At 37.5% G+C, this 13256-nt stretch overlaps 1 protein-coding gene across 3 annotated transcripts; it reads left to right on the top strand.

Moving 5' to 3' along the window:
- Nucleotides 1–5785: 5785 nt before the first annotated feature.
- On the top strand, nt 5786–10710 carry LOC112200319 (LRR receptor-like serine/threonine-protein kinase ER1). Of its 3 annotated transcripts, XR_005809578.1 has the most exons (9): nt 5788–6016; nt 7225–7296; nt 7404–7475; nt 7596–7641; nt 7717–7807; nt 9283–9384; nt 9518–9620; nt 10154–10306; nt 10387–10710. XR_005809578.1 is itself a non-coding variant. In XM_024341342.1 (5 exons), the coding sequence occupies exons 1-4, from the start codon at nt 5928–5930 to the stop codon at nt 7615–7617; spliced, it is 255 nt and encodes an 84-aa protein (XP_024197110.1). In that variant the 5' UTR covers nt 5786–5927; the 3' UTR covers nt 7618–7641; nt 7717–8055. The 3 variants fall into 3 exon arrangements, 1 of the variants encoding a protein (XP_024197110.1); XR_002936275.2 differs by lacking the exons at nt 9283–9384; nt 9518–9620; nt 10154–10306; nt 10387–10710 and adding an exon at nt 8062–8528 and having other exon boundaries at nt 5786–6016; XM_024341342.1 differs by lacking the exons at nt 9283–9384; nt 9518–9620; nt 10154–10306; nt 10387–10710 and having other exon boundaries at nt 5786–6016; nt 7717–8055.
- The last annotated feature ends 2546 nt before the right edge of the window (nt 10711–13256 follow it).

Here is a 13256-nt window from a genome sequence, read left to right on the forward strand (position 1 = left end):
CCCACATTGTGGTTTAGGCTCATTTGCACGCACTTCTGGATTCAAGAACCAGTCATGAGCGTTGTCCCCTTCCTAGACACCATCCCACATAGGCTATACTTACTTGGAAGAAAAAGGTCCTAAGTGTGAAGACAGTTCAATGAATGTTAATAAAGACCGCCCTCAACCTTAAAGGACCTGGACCAGGTACCAATAAGGGGTTTAGGTCAATATTAATAAACACGACTTCACCTATTCCTTCTTTAATTTACAACCTACAATAAAAATTCGTATTCAACAATATAAATAACAACCTAAGTAATTAACTAACTAATTTTCGACAATTACAAAATAATTAACAAGTAATTTTTTTTTTTTTTTTTTTTTCGGTCACAATATAAACAAAACACACATTATTCACAAAGTGACAAATGATTTTTCAATCCCCGGCAACGGCGCCAAAAATTGGTGTCGCTTTTGGGAAGCGACCAATTTAACCCTGAAATGTCATTAGTAGTATAAAGTAAATAGGGATCGTTCTATTCCGGGGATTGAGGGTACACCTGTCATTATCAAACAATTAAACAATTAAAATTAAAACAAAGTATAATATTTACAAAAATATAACAAAATAAATACATATTTACGAAAAGGGGGGATATTTTTGATTTTGGTTTTCTTTTTTCGAAAATAAAAGCTAAGCTAACAAAATGATTAAAATGCAAAAACATAAAATTACAAATGGGATGTGAGAACAAAGATCAAAGTCGAAACTCATGATTAAAATTGATTCAAGTTCATCATTGTTCATCATAGTCATGCAAGAGGAGTTGATCATGTGAAACGTTCAAAAGCAAACAATTTCCCATATTTTACTTTCAATGCTAATTAACCTAAGCGAAAGCACCTAGATTAATCCTATCAAACATGCAATCAAACCCTAGAAAGCTAGTCAATCATGTCATGTTTAACGCATTAAGCACCTAGAAAGGCTATCAACTCAAATATGCAACTTAGTATGAAAAAGTCCACCTAATTGCAATCTTCTTTGATTAAATTCGGTTTTTGTACAAAACCTTTACTACTTATCGATTCAAGAACACAAAACCAAAAAGTTGATCCATGTTCTCAAATTCGTAGCAACATTCACATAAAAACCCTAAATGTTTCGAACCATTCAAGATTATCATACAAAAGATTTCTATCATGCAAATTTAATCAAACACTCACACAAAAGCAACCATAAATCACAATATATGAATCTGAAAATTAACAATTAATCATAAAATTTCAGAAAACAACACTTGTTCATACATATGTGTCAACTAAGGCAAAACCAACGAAAATACAAAGCAAAGGTACAAGGAGAATCGGATTACACCGTGATGAAGATGAGATGAATGAAGTGATGAATGGTCTCTTGAATTTCGAAAGCAATCTTCAAGGATGGTGATGGATGATGTGCACGGCTTGTCTTCTTCTTCCTTGGCCTTGCTTGAACTTCGTGGTTGCCCTAGAGGATGGAGAAGAACACGGCTAGGCTAGAGAGAGTTTTCTGATTTTTTTTTCTCAAAGTGTAAACGCCAAAAGTGGGAACTCCAAAACGTTGAGAAGAGGGGAGATTATATAGGGGACGTCCTCCTTGGTGTCCAAGCCGTCCAAAACCCTAGAGAAGTTCACGGCATGTGCTTGCTTCCTCCACATAATTTCCTCCAATGAATTCTTGCCACATAAGCCCTATGAGGTGGTGCAACCAATCACAAAATTTCAATATTAATTCCCTAAACAATTCTTGCCGAAATATATAGATAATTTCTGATTTTCTACACCAATTTCGGCAACAATATGTTTAGAGATTAAAGGGGGATGAATCTAGACTCCTTTTAGAGCTTTTTGTGTTCAACACATATTCTCTTTCCTTTAAAAGCTCCCTAAGAAATCTCCACGAAATCTCTTTTATTTTCTGATTTTTCCTCACGGCAAAACCCTAATTTCTCTCTTCATTATCTTTTGGCCGAATTCTCTAGGGTTTGCACGGCAATCCCTCCTTTTTCTCTTGGCTTGGACGGCTAGGAGCCTTCTAGGGTTTATCTCTTGATTTATTTCCATAAAAGTAGCCCTAGAAAATCTCCCTAGAAAATCTCCTTTGATAATTCTGATTTTCCACGTCATTTTCCTTGTTTCTCTCTTCATTTTGGACGGCAAACATCTCTAGGGTTTCTTCATTGAGTCACAAACCCTAGTTGCATGGGCTTTTGTGGGCCTTTGATCCAATTTGCCGAAAATCCAATGAGTCTTGAGAGTTCTTGGGCCTGCTTGTTGCTTCAACTTCAAGCCTTGTCACCTTCCAACGTCATAACACTTCATTTTTCCATTTCTTTTTCATGATAACGTTGGAAACTTCATAGGTAAGCTTTCCTCCTTTTCGCAGGGTTTCCTGGTTGGACCAGGAAAACTTCTTTTCTTCATTTCTGCTCATTTCTGTGGCTCATTGTTCTTCATCTTTGCTCCCCTTGACTTTCGCAAGCTCCTCTTTCCATTTGTGAGTTCATTTCCACTTTTTAGCTCGGAGGTCCTGAAAATAGAAACTAATAAGAAAAATAGAAACTTTCCTAAAATGAAAAATGGCAACTTTCCTAAACTGAAAATGGGAAACTTTCTAAAAATGAAAAATAGAAACTACCGAAAATGGAAACTTACTAAAAATGATAAATAGAAACTACAAAAAATAGAAACTTTCTACAAATAGGAACTTTCCCAATCAAAGAATGGAAACTTTCCTAAACAGAGTTTTATTAAGGAAATAACGCAGAAAATGTAGGGAAATGCAGTTAAAACGTCGCATTAAAATGCTCCTATCAATCATCACATAGATTTCGCTGGTCATCACATAGATAGCGATCATCACATAGATTCACGCAAATATCGCCAGTCATCACATAGATAGCGATCATCACATAGATTCATCATACTAATGTCATCAATTCATTACACAATTATTCCTACCCAAGCTTTACATGACAATCATCACAAAGATTCACCACGAACCCACTAATACATGAATACATATGTATATATATACATCCCATAATATATATATACACACACACATAATCATCCACTCAGAATGCCACAATAGCAACTATAGTCATAGTTAACCTAATAACTCCAAGACAATAGGGTAGTCATGCTCATAACAAATATCGACCATATTCATAACAAATATTGATCCTGCTCATAACAAATATCGATTCTACTCATAACAAATATTGATCCTGCTCATAACAAATATTATCCTGCTCATAACAAATATCGATCATACTCATAACAAATATCGATCCTACTCATAACACATATCGATCATACTCATAACAAATATCGATCCTGCTCATAACACATATCGATCATACTCAACAAACGATAACGGAAATTCGTTCACTAATGAACCTTGTGAGATTACTCACCTCAAGACTCCCGCTGCTTCTTCAATTCAGGACAAGGCAGCCAATCCACAAAATAGCCGTCCAAGGAGTACTACGTCACGTACCTAAGGAATTACAGCTCTCATTCAGTCAACGAATCACAAGGAATAACGTTCGAAACCCTAAATCGAACCAAAATTCCCAAGGTGACGCCAAATGAGGCGAAACCACATCCGAGACCTCCCAAAGTCCCCGAAATTCGTCCATGATCGATGTGGCCAAACCACAAGTCGATCAGACGCTCAAATCCTCAAGGATCGAATAAATCGATCGGTATGAAACTGCAAAAATCATAACAATTCCATACGAACTCCAAAATTTGCATATTATATATCGAAACGCTCGTATCAACGAGTAGAACATATATAATACCAAAAACAGTTCCTTAAGTGGCCGGAACACCTCCGGAACGCCACCACAGACGGTGGTGCACCGCCGCCGGCCAAAAACTCATTATTTCACAAAACTCCCAACAACAAAGTTCTTCATCTAAGCATACTTGTGAATTCTCATAACTAGCTCGAAGTCAGAAAACAAGCATAAGGGGTCGAAAACTACCTCATAAGCTGTGAACAGTAATCCAATCCGAGTTGATCGAAGTTTCACATGAATCGATCCAAACAACCACCAAGGATCGATCAACGAGGCTGCTCTGAGCTCAACCAAGAAGACTTGAAGCCTCGCCGACGTCGGAACAAGGAATTCCGATCGGGTCCGAAATCCACAAACTGAACCGCCTAGCAGCGCCGCTGTGGAGGAGAATCGGCGCTAGAGGACACCAGAGGGACGACCAGAAGGAGGAGACGATCCTATCTGGAAAGTTTCGTCGCCGGAGACCGCCGCAGTTAGCCGGAAAAGTCAGGTCGGACCGTCCGGGTTCGGGTCGGGTCAGCCGGATAATTTCGATTCTGAAGGTGCGAACGAGAGAGAAGAGAGAGAAAGGAATGGTTTCCGGAAAAGGAAATTATGAAAATAGTAAGTTTCTCCTTCGGGAAACTTCTATTTATACCAAAATGGAAATTTCTTCCAATGGCCATAACTTTCTCATACGAACTCCGATTCTCGCGTTCCACATGTCCACGAACTCGTATCGACGCGCTCTACAACTTTCGTGAAGGAAGTTTTAGGAGAATCCCAACCTATAAAAAGTCAACCTTGAGGCCCCCCCTAAAGTCATACTTCTAAATAGAAATTCGTCCGAAACACTTCCGCTCCATCCACGAGCCACGAAACCGTCCAATAGTTATAAAATTAATTCCGGAAAATCCTCGGAAAATAATTATGAATTTCCGGGGCATCACAATACGAAAGTACTCATTCAGTTCTTAGTTTTTACATAGAATCCAAAGGGACCAATCCAACCAACTTGCGGATCTTTCAAATATTTTAAGGTGTTCGTTGACCGACCGACACATTGGTCACATATGGCACTATTGTCCTCTCAAAATGTTGCTTATGCTAAACTCCTAGCATAGATCATACGACTACAGGCTCACTACACAGATCATCCTATTAAGTCTATCCGACTTGAAAATGTTGGAGAGTTTACATTGAAGATTTTCAATGACTATTACATGTTATTGGGGATTAATATTGAGCATCCTATTCCTCATGCTATTGGGGCCATACTATTGGCGTTTGGCCCTTGCCTTTGAGGTTAGCGAGCCTTAATCTTTGGTATTTACACTTGGAAGCTAGGTGGTATATACACGGTTTATATGTCAATTGCGCGGCCACAGCCCACCAAGATGGGTCCTCAGAGACGAATAGACATATATGTTGGATATGAGGCTCCAACGATCGTCCACTACTTAATTAGAACCCTTGACAGGCGATCTCTTTACCGCACACTTTGTGGATTGTCATTTTGATGAGACAATTTTCTTGTTGTTAGGGGGAGATAAGAACGTCTATCAACATTCAATAGGAATGACATGAATTGTCGTGGTTTGTCCCCCCTTTGTCTTATCTCGATCCCAGTACCTCACAATCCAAACTTGAAGTGCGAAAGATCATCGAGTTTCAGAACGTAGCAGATATTTTACCTGATGCATTTTCTGACTTTGCTAAAATGATGAGATCACATATCCCTGTTGCAAATGTGCCTACAAGAATAGACGTCCTAAATTTAGGACGTAGCGGTGCCCCTGATGCACCCCAAGGGATGGCGCTACTGCCTCTAGTGGTGGCGATGATGTGGCACACTACTACAATACCGTGATATAAGGACACCCATAAAAGACACATATTTATCATGGTGTCCTAATAACCCTACAAGGACGGGAAAAGAAAAAACAGGAGCAAACTTATGTGGCCCGCCGAAATATTTTTGCCAAAAGTTGAACTTCCCCCTTCTTTTTCCCGCACAAAACAATTCTGTATATAAACCTAAATTCTGCCAAAAACCCACATGCTCTATCAGAGCCTCCAATCTACTGCCGCGTTTGAGCCTTAGCTAGAGTAGAGATGAAGGTTGTCGCTGCATATTTGCTCACTGTTTTGGGCGGCAACGCCAGCCTCTCCGCCAAGGACTTGGAAGACCATTCTCGCCTCCGGTAACTTTCAATCTTAGTTTCTTCAATTTCATTCCAGATCTGTACAACTAATTGTTCTTGCTTTGGCTAGGTCTAATAGTTCATTTCGTACTGTTTCTAATTTCAGTTGAATTAACTGAACAAAAAATTTGAACTGATTCAATTGGAATTCTAACTGCACAGCCATATTAGTTATCGTTGGATCTGTTACTTGGTGATGGCTGATCTCTGGGCACCCCTTTTGGCTTTTTTAACTCTCACTTTTATCCTTGATTGAGTTCTGAAAAGCTAAAACCCTTTAATTCTATGGTCTTCTGAGTGAATGGCTTCAGCTCTTTTTGCAAGGACTCTTTTGGGTCATCGCCTTTTTCACTCTTCTGCACACTCTATCTCTCCAAAGCCCCAAATCCTCACTTCCCTGCTCAATGTAAATCTATTTTCCCTCTCTTTTTCTGAGTAATCTTTTATTGGGTTTCTGCTTAATCTTCAATTCTGTTTGTAAAGTTTGTTGCTTTTGATGATGTTCTGAATCCATCTCTGTAAAGTTTTGATCTTTTGCTTGTTTGATCGGTTTTTTTTTTATCTGGGTTTTAGTATCAGTGAATTTGAGATGCAAAGTCTTTGGTTTGGAGCGTTTTGTAGTAGTTTACTAACATTGGTTCTCATTGTTTAATCAATTAGTGACTTGTAGTATGTAGTGTACTATTGTGAAGGTGTTTAGTGTAATTGTTCTGTACATGCACTCAGTTCCTGACTAGTTCATTGATTCCAACACTGTTTGTATCCTAGATTCTTGTTTGATTATCGTTGTGACTTAAGTATTTGAGTTGGTTAACTATGAAATTGCATAGTTCTGTGCTGTGAGTTATTGGCTTTGCGTTAATTTGAAAATCATATAGTGCTAGGAGATTGGTTGGTTTAGTTGTCTCTGTCTTATTCACAAGATTTCTTCTTTAATAATAAGCAACATAAACCAGGTCATTAGATATATTGTTGATACTATATGTAATGTACCATGAGACTATCTGAAAATGTTTACTTTTTCTCAAATGCTAGTGTTATTACTAATATGTTTGCCTTGTTTATAGTGATCTCACAAGGAATTTTCTTAGTGATACTGAGTGAATGGGCTTCTGCAAAGTTGGAATATTTGTAAATTCAGTTCTTAACTCCATATTCTTTGTTGTCCAATAATGACTTATAATGATTGAACTTTGAGTAAACTGCAGGTCCTTTAATGTGAACAACTTAACTGGACCAATCTCTGTCTTCTTGGGATACATCAGCACTCTAAAGTACTTGTATGCTCTGCCTCTATCTCCATCTAATTCTTCATTGTATTTGTTAAATCAAGTTTAATTTTTGTTTGATTTAGCCTTCTTTGATGAAAAGGAGAACATGTTTTCAGGAACCTTGAGACTAACATGTGTTCTGGAACTGTTCCTCCTGAGCTTGGGAAGTTGGTTAACTTGCAGAATCTGTAAGCTCCTTTTCAACACCAGTTTGTTAATTTTTTTTTTTATAAGTATTAACTAGCTGAATAAGCAAGTACCAACTAATAAGTTGGATCTGGTGTCAAACTTAATGGCATGTCAACCAGGAACTGCATGAGAGAGTATTAGTATTGAAGGCTTGAAGGCTTGAAGGTGCAATATTGACACTTGCTTGATTTTTTAGTCATTTACAATAGTTCTGAGCCTTAATTTATACGTTCTCACCAGATGGAGGTGAGTCCTTAAGTTGGGGAGGAGGTTCTGGAAGACTTGGTCATGGCCCTGAATCAGGCATTTTAGGAATTTTCAAAAGTACCGGGTGGGTTTTCTTTTCCTCTTATTCCAATATTTCACTGTATGAATATACACCATCTATCTATCTTCCTTTTACTATGTTTGTGAAGAAGTTCCCACAGCCTGCAATCTGACACTGAATGATGCTGTCAGGAAAGATTAGCTTTATAGAACTTTGGTATAAATTCACTGGAAAGCATTCTGAGATCTCAATTATCAATTTTTGGACTGATTTACTCATAAGATTCTCTAATTCTATTCATTTGAGACTTGTTCCAGGGTCCACAACTCATAGAATTTCCTAATCAACGTCAATTTGGCACAAATATTGAATGCTTGCCTTTTCACAAAGATTTAATTGCTTGCCTTAGCTTGACTGAGTATGTGGTACCTACTCAATGGTGCTCTGCCTGAGGATGAGAATGTGCTACTTTTATTTTGTAAACTGTTACATCTTTATTGTTTGTACCTGTGATACTAATAATGCTTATACATAGATGTGCTGAAGTTAGATCCCTGTGACATAGGACAACACTGATATTGCTGCGTATAACTTGTAATACAGTGGGTTTCAGTCATTTTGAAAACTTTTCACTGTTCATATTGTTATTTACGAAGGCTTTTAAAGAAGACCTGAGCTAAGGATTAAACTTGAGGACTTGCATCTGAACTGTTAGATCACTTATAGATGGATAAGGTGCATCTCATGCCTCGTTTCTACTCCAAAAAAAAAAAAAAAAAAAAAAGATGCAACTCGTCCAGTCCTACCCATTTGTGATCTTAATTGTTCAGATCTAATCTAAGTGGTGAGGTACAAGTCCTCATGCTAAGTTCTCAACTTAGATATTATTAGAATGCCACCTACTCTAATTTGCATTGTTGGAGAATGCTTGGACCTTGGAGTCTTGGAGGCACATAGATCTAAAGGAAAGGGTAATTTGAGTGAGGCATTTTAGTCAAACTTCCTTAGTGTGAACATTTAAATGTTTGTGTGTTTTTGTTCTGTGGATATCTTTGCATGGAACTTCAGTTTCCTAGCTTTCAGAAATAAAAGACTAGGTAGAAGTCATGAAAGCAAGACTGTTCTGGAACATATCTTCTCTATAACAAATTGAGCCTTTTGAACAACCATTCTGTTGGTTGGGGAGTGTTTGTTTTATGTTTTTTGTGAACTTTAGCCCTTACCTTTTGACTACACTGCCTTTATCTTATCTATTAGACATTTTGAAGTTCCTTTTATGCAACTCTTTTGATGCGTCCACATGTTAGATTTTCCATTTTGTGATGTGTAATAATGTACTGCTAGTAATCTTAAAATTGGAGATATGAACAAAAGTATGACTCTATTTGTCCACATAAAGGTAGAGGAATATACCAGCAAAAGCGTCTAGCTCAATTGTTAGAAAGTTAGTCAAGTTAATGTTGTAGTGATTTGTAATCAGTGCAAGTTTGATATAGTGCACTAAATCCCTGTGTTGATTCTGAGGGTTTTTATTGCAGGTTTCATTTGCAGTGGTTGTAATTGTTTCTTATATCAATGTGTTTCTTATATCAATGCTGTGATTTGGTGTTAAAGCATCTTTCAGTCATGCAAAAACATAGGTACGCTGCTACACCATTACTACGCAGCTTTGCTATTTTGATTTTGATTTCAAATTGAAGATAAGATTATTGAATCCCTGGGTAATATTAGATTGACAAGATTTTTTGGTTTATTGGAATCCCTACAAACCAGGCTGAGGGACTTTTAGTGGAGGTGATGCTCTAAACCCTGAAATAAGGTGTTAATTGATCGCTGGATGTTGGAAAAGATGAAGGATGACGAACGCCTCAATGAGGTATTTTGTATCAGTGTGATCAACTGTATGTTTGATAGTAGTAGATGTTTGCTGCTTTAAGGTGTGATATATACTTATTTTTGTATTGGATGAGTATGCCAATTTATTAATTGCATACATATTCTTGCCACTATCAATGGTATTTATAAATTCTAGCATCACAAATGAATAACACTGCTTTACTTTGTAGACATGGGCTTGACCCTTCTTTACCAGTATTTATAAAAATTTGACATAAAGCCTCCAAAAAAAAATATGTGATTCTCACATATCATTTTATTGCTAAGTCATGTAAGTGGTAGGACTACTTTGTTTTTACAGTATATGGTCTGTGAGTATATGCAAAGAGGGTTGAAGTTCTATCATTCTTGAAAGTGAATTCATTATGATTTAGTTGCCTCTTTTAAATAGTACCTATGATCTTTCTACAAAATATAACGTAGCTCCACAACTCCTTTACATTAAAATAAAAGAACCAAACTTATTTGATTATATTCAACATGCCTGACCATAATATTCAATTACTAATACAGGAAAGAGTACATTCAGAGATGGTGAGAACTTTTGATATTGAAGCTATGAGGACAGCCACTCCACCTGCACTCGCTGTGTTTAAAAGCCTCAAAAGTTTATCAGAGTATGCTATACTAACATGGATTTGTATCAATCTAATACAAATATATGAGGTTTGTATCAATCTAATACAAATATATTTCTGTCCCATGTCATGAACTTTCAGTCTTAACAACATATTTGCATGTCTTAGGTGTTGAAGTCCCATAATCTGTGATGAACTTGACTTCGAAAAGGGGTTCTTTAGCCAGAAAGGCAAGAAAGAATGCAGAAAGCATTGTAAGAGACCAGGCAGGAATGGCAAGAGAGCGGTTTCAGATTGCTGCAAAAGCAGGATGTGATCTTGGACAGAAATGGTAGGAAAGACTTGACTAGGAAGAGAATCATCTATTGACCGAAGATTAGAAGATTAGTAGAGTATTCATTAAGTTATTTTTTCTAGTTCATTTTGTAGTCACTTCATACTTTTTGTATGTATATTAATGTATTTTAGTAAGTAATATAGTCCTTTTGGTGATTTTCAGATGCTTTGGATAAATTATTTTTTTTTGGATAGTTTTCAACTTTTAAGGACACAGATTATGAGTCCTTATAAGCAAAGGATGACACTTTCATTTTGTTTTGAGGACACAAGAAATGTGTCCTAGTAGGGAAAAGAGGACACATTTCTATTGATATGAGAACACGTTTTATTGTCCTCTAAAAGATACAAGGACACTTATTTTGCACCTTTGAGGACACAGTTTATGTGTCATAGTAGGGAAAAGAGGACACATTTCTATTGATGTGAGAACACATTTTATGTGTCATCTATTAGATACGAGGACACTTTACTTTGTTCTTTAAGGACACAGTTTAAGTGTCCTTGTAAGGAAAAGATGACACTTTTTCAGTGTCCTTGTATGTGACTTATAATGACACCCGGATAGAGGACACATTTTTTAGGTGTCCTTAAATGTAATAGAGGACTCATTTCCCGTGTCCTTAAATCATGTTATTGTAGTAGTGGCAGTTAATAGTCGCAGGCCCCACAAGGAAATGAGGGAGGCCGATTGGTTTGAAGGATACCTGCCCTAGAAAGAGAGCGACTGTGGTACAAATAGATCTTTTGATCATCGATACAAAAAATCCGTCCCATAAAAATGTTCCAGATTATGGTTATATCTAAGAAACATCGTTGGGGGATACCTCAATGCCAGAACCTATTCTTGAGAATGTAGAGATCTTTGTAAACTACACTAGTATACATGAGACGTGAGAGAGAAACTCCATCATCATTGATGATGTATTCGCCTACTCCGTTGCGCGTGAGATTATTGAGTTTGATGACATCGAACCTCACTCTGTTGATGAATGCCAACGTAAAGCAGATTGGCATAAATGGAAAGGTGTGATCCAGGTAAAAACTGGATTCTCTACCAAAGAGGAAAATATTTGGGCATATCGTGCCAATACCACCTAACACAAAACCTGTTGGACATAAATGGGTTTTCATTAGAAAGCGTAATGAGAAAAACAAGATCGTAAGATACAAAGCTTGCCTTCTGGGGCAATGTATCTCACAACACCCTGAAATCGACTATGGGGATACATATTCTCCCATAATAGACGTTATTACGTTTTGCTACCTTGTCAGCTTGGTAGTTTCAAAAAACTGAACATGCAGCTTATGGATGTGGTCACTGCATATCTCTATGGGGATCTAGATACGAAAATATATATGAAAGTCCCTGAGGGACTTCAATTACCCAAATCAAGTGGCTCTAGACCACGAACCGTATTTGCAATAACATTGAAAAGCTCAATATATATTAAAACAATCCAGACGGATACGGTTGAACCGTCTAAGTAACTACTTGTTTGGGATGGGATATGTCAACAATGAACTATGCCCGTGCGTTTTCATAAAGAAGACAAGTTCCCCATTTGCCATTGTCGTGGTTTATGTTGACAACATGAACATCATTGGAACCCTTGATGAGTTCAGAGAAACCGCTGAACATCTAAAATCCAAATTTGAGATGAAAAATCTAGGGAGAACACGATTCCGTCTCAGTTTGGAACTTGAGCACTGTATTGATGGTATCTTGATTCATCAATCAGCTTATATCCAAAAGACGCTTAGGAGCTTTAATGAAGATAAAGTTAAGCCTGCAAGCACCCCTATGGTCATCCGTAGTCTTGACCCTAAAAAGAATCCGTTTCATCCTAAGGATGATGACAAAGACGTACTAGAGGCAAAATTGCCCTGCCTAAGTGCAATAGGCACATTATTGAACTTAGCCCAATGCACAAGACTGGATATCTCATTTGTTGTGAACTTGTTAGTTAGATATAGCTCTGTGCCAATGTGACACCATTGGACTGGCATAAAAGATATCTTTCGATACTTAAGGGGTACAATTAATATGAGTTTGTTCTATCCCTACAGAGAAAAGACGGATTCGGACCCATCATACACCAAAGTCGCCGATGCCGACCAGCGCTTTCTATCGCCTCCTTAAAACATGAATGATGTTTTGGAAGGTTTTGTTCATGCTGGGTATCTCTTTGACCGACACAAAGGTCGTTCCCAAACTAGTTCACCATGGGAAAGACCATGATATCTTGGATGTCTAGAAAACAGACTCTTGTCGTTACATCTTCGAACCATGTAGAGATTGTAGCTCTTCAGAAGCTATTCGTGAATGTAAATGGTTAAGATCCATAATTAAGCATGTTCAATGCACTTATTGTTTGAAGTCTACCACAGATGAACCTATGAGCATTTATGAGGATAATACTACTTGCATAAAACAAATAAAGCAAGGCGACAACACCAAGCACATATTGCCTAAGTTCTTCTAAAATCAATAACAACAGACTCTCTTCAAGATCAAGGTGAACTAAGTTCAATCTGAGAACAATGTGGTGGACTTATTCACTTGTCATTGCCCAAATCTACTTGCAAGAAATATGTGAAAAACATTGGTCTACGGAAGTCATCCAAGCTCCCATGATCGCAGTCACCATAGGGAGATGCAGACATTAGGGAGAGATGTCTATATGTTTTGATCTCAAAAA

The sequence above is a fragment of the Rosa chinensis genome, chromosome 4 (assembly GCF_002994745.2).
Source record: "Rosa chinensis cultivar Old Blush chromosome 4, RchiOBHm-V2, whole genome shotgun sequence".
Classification (NCBI taxonomy): domain Eukaryota; kingdom Viridiplantae; phylum Streptophyta; class Magnoliopsida; order Rosales; family Rosaceae; genus Rosa; species Rosa chinensis.

Bases quoted from the DNA above. Each gene is read 5' to 3' on its own strand.
- LOC112200319 (XM_024341342.1), top strand. From the start codon at position 5,928: ATGAAGGTTGTCGCTGCATATTTGCTCACTGTTTTGGGCGGCAACGCC. The intron at 7,297-7,403 runs GTATGCTCTGCC...ACATGTTTTCAG, and splicing joins ATCAGCACTCTAAAGTACTT to GAACCTTGAGACTAACATGT. The intron at 7,476-7,595 runs GTAAGCTCCTTT...CATGTCAACCAG, and splicing joins TTGGTTAACTTGCAGAATCT to GAACTGCATGAGAGAGTATT.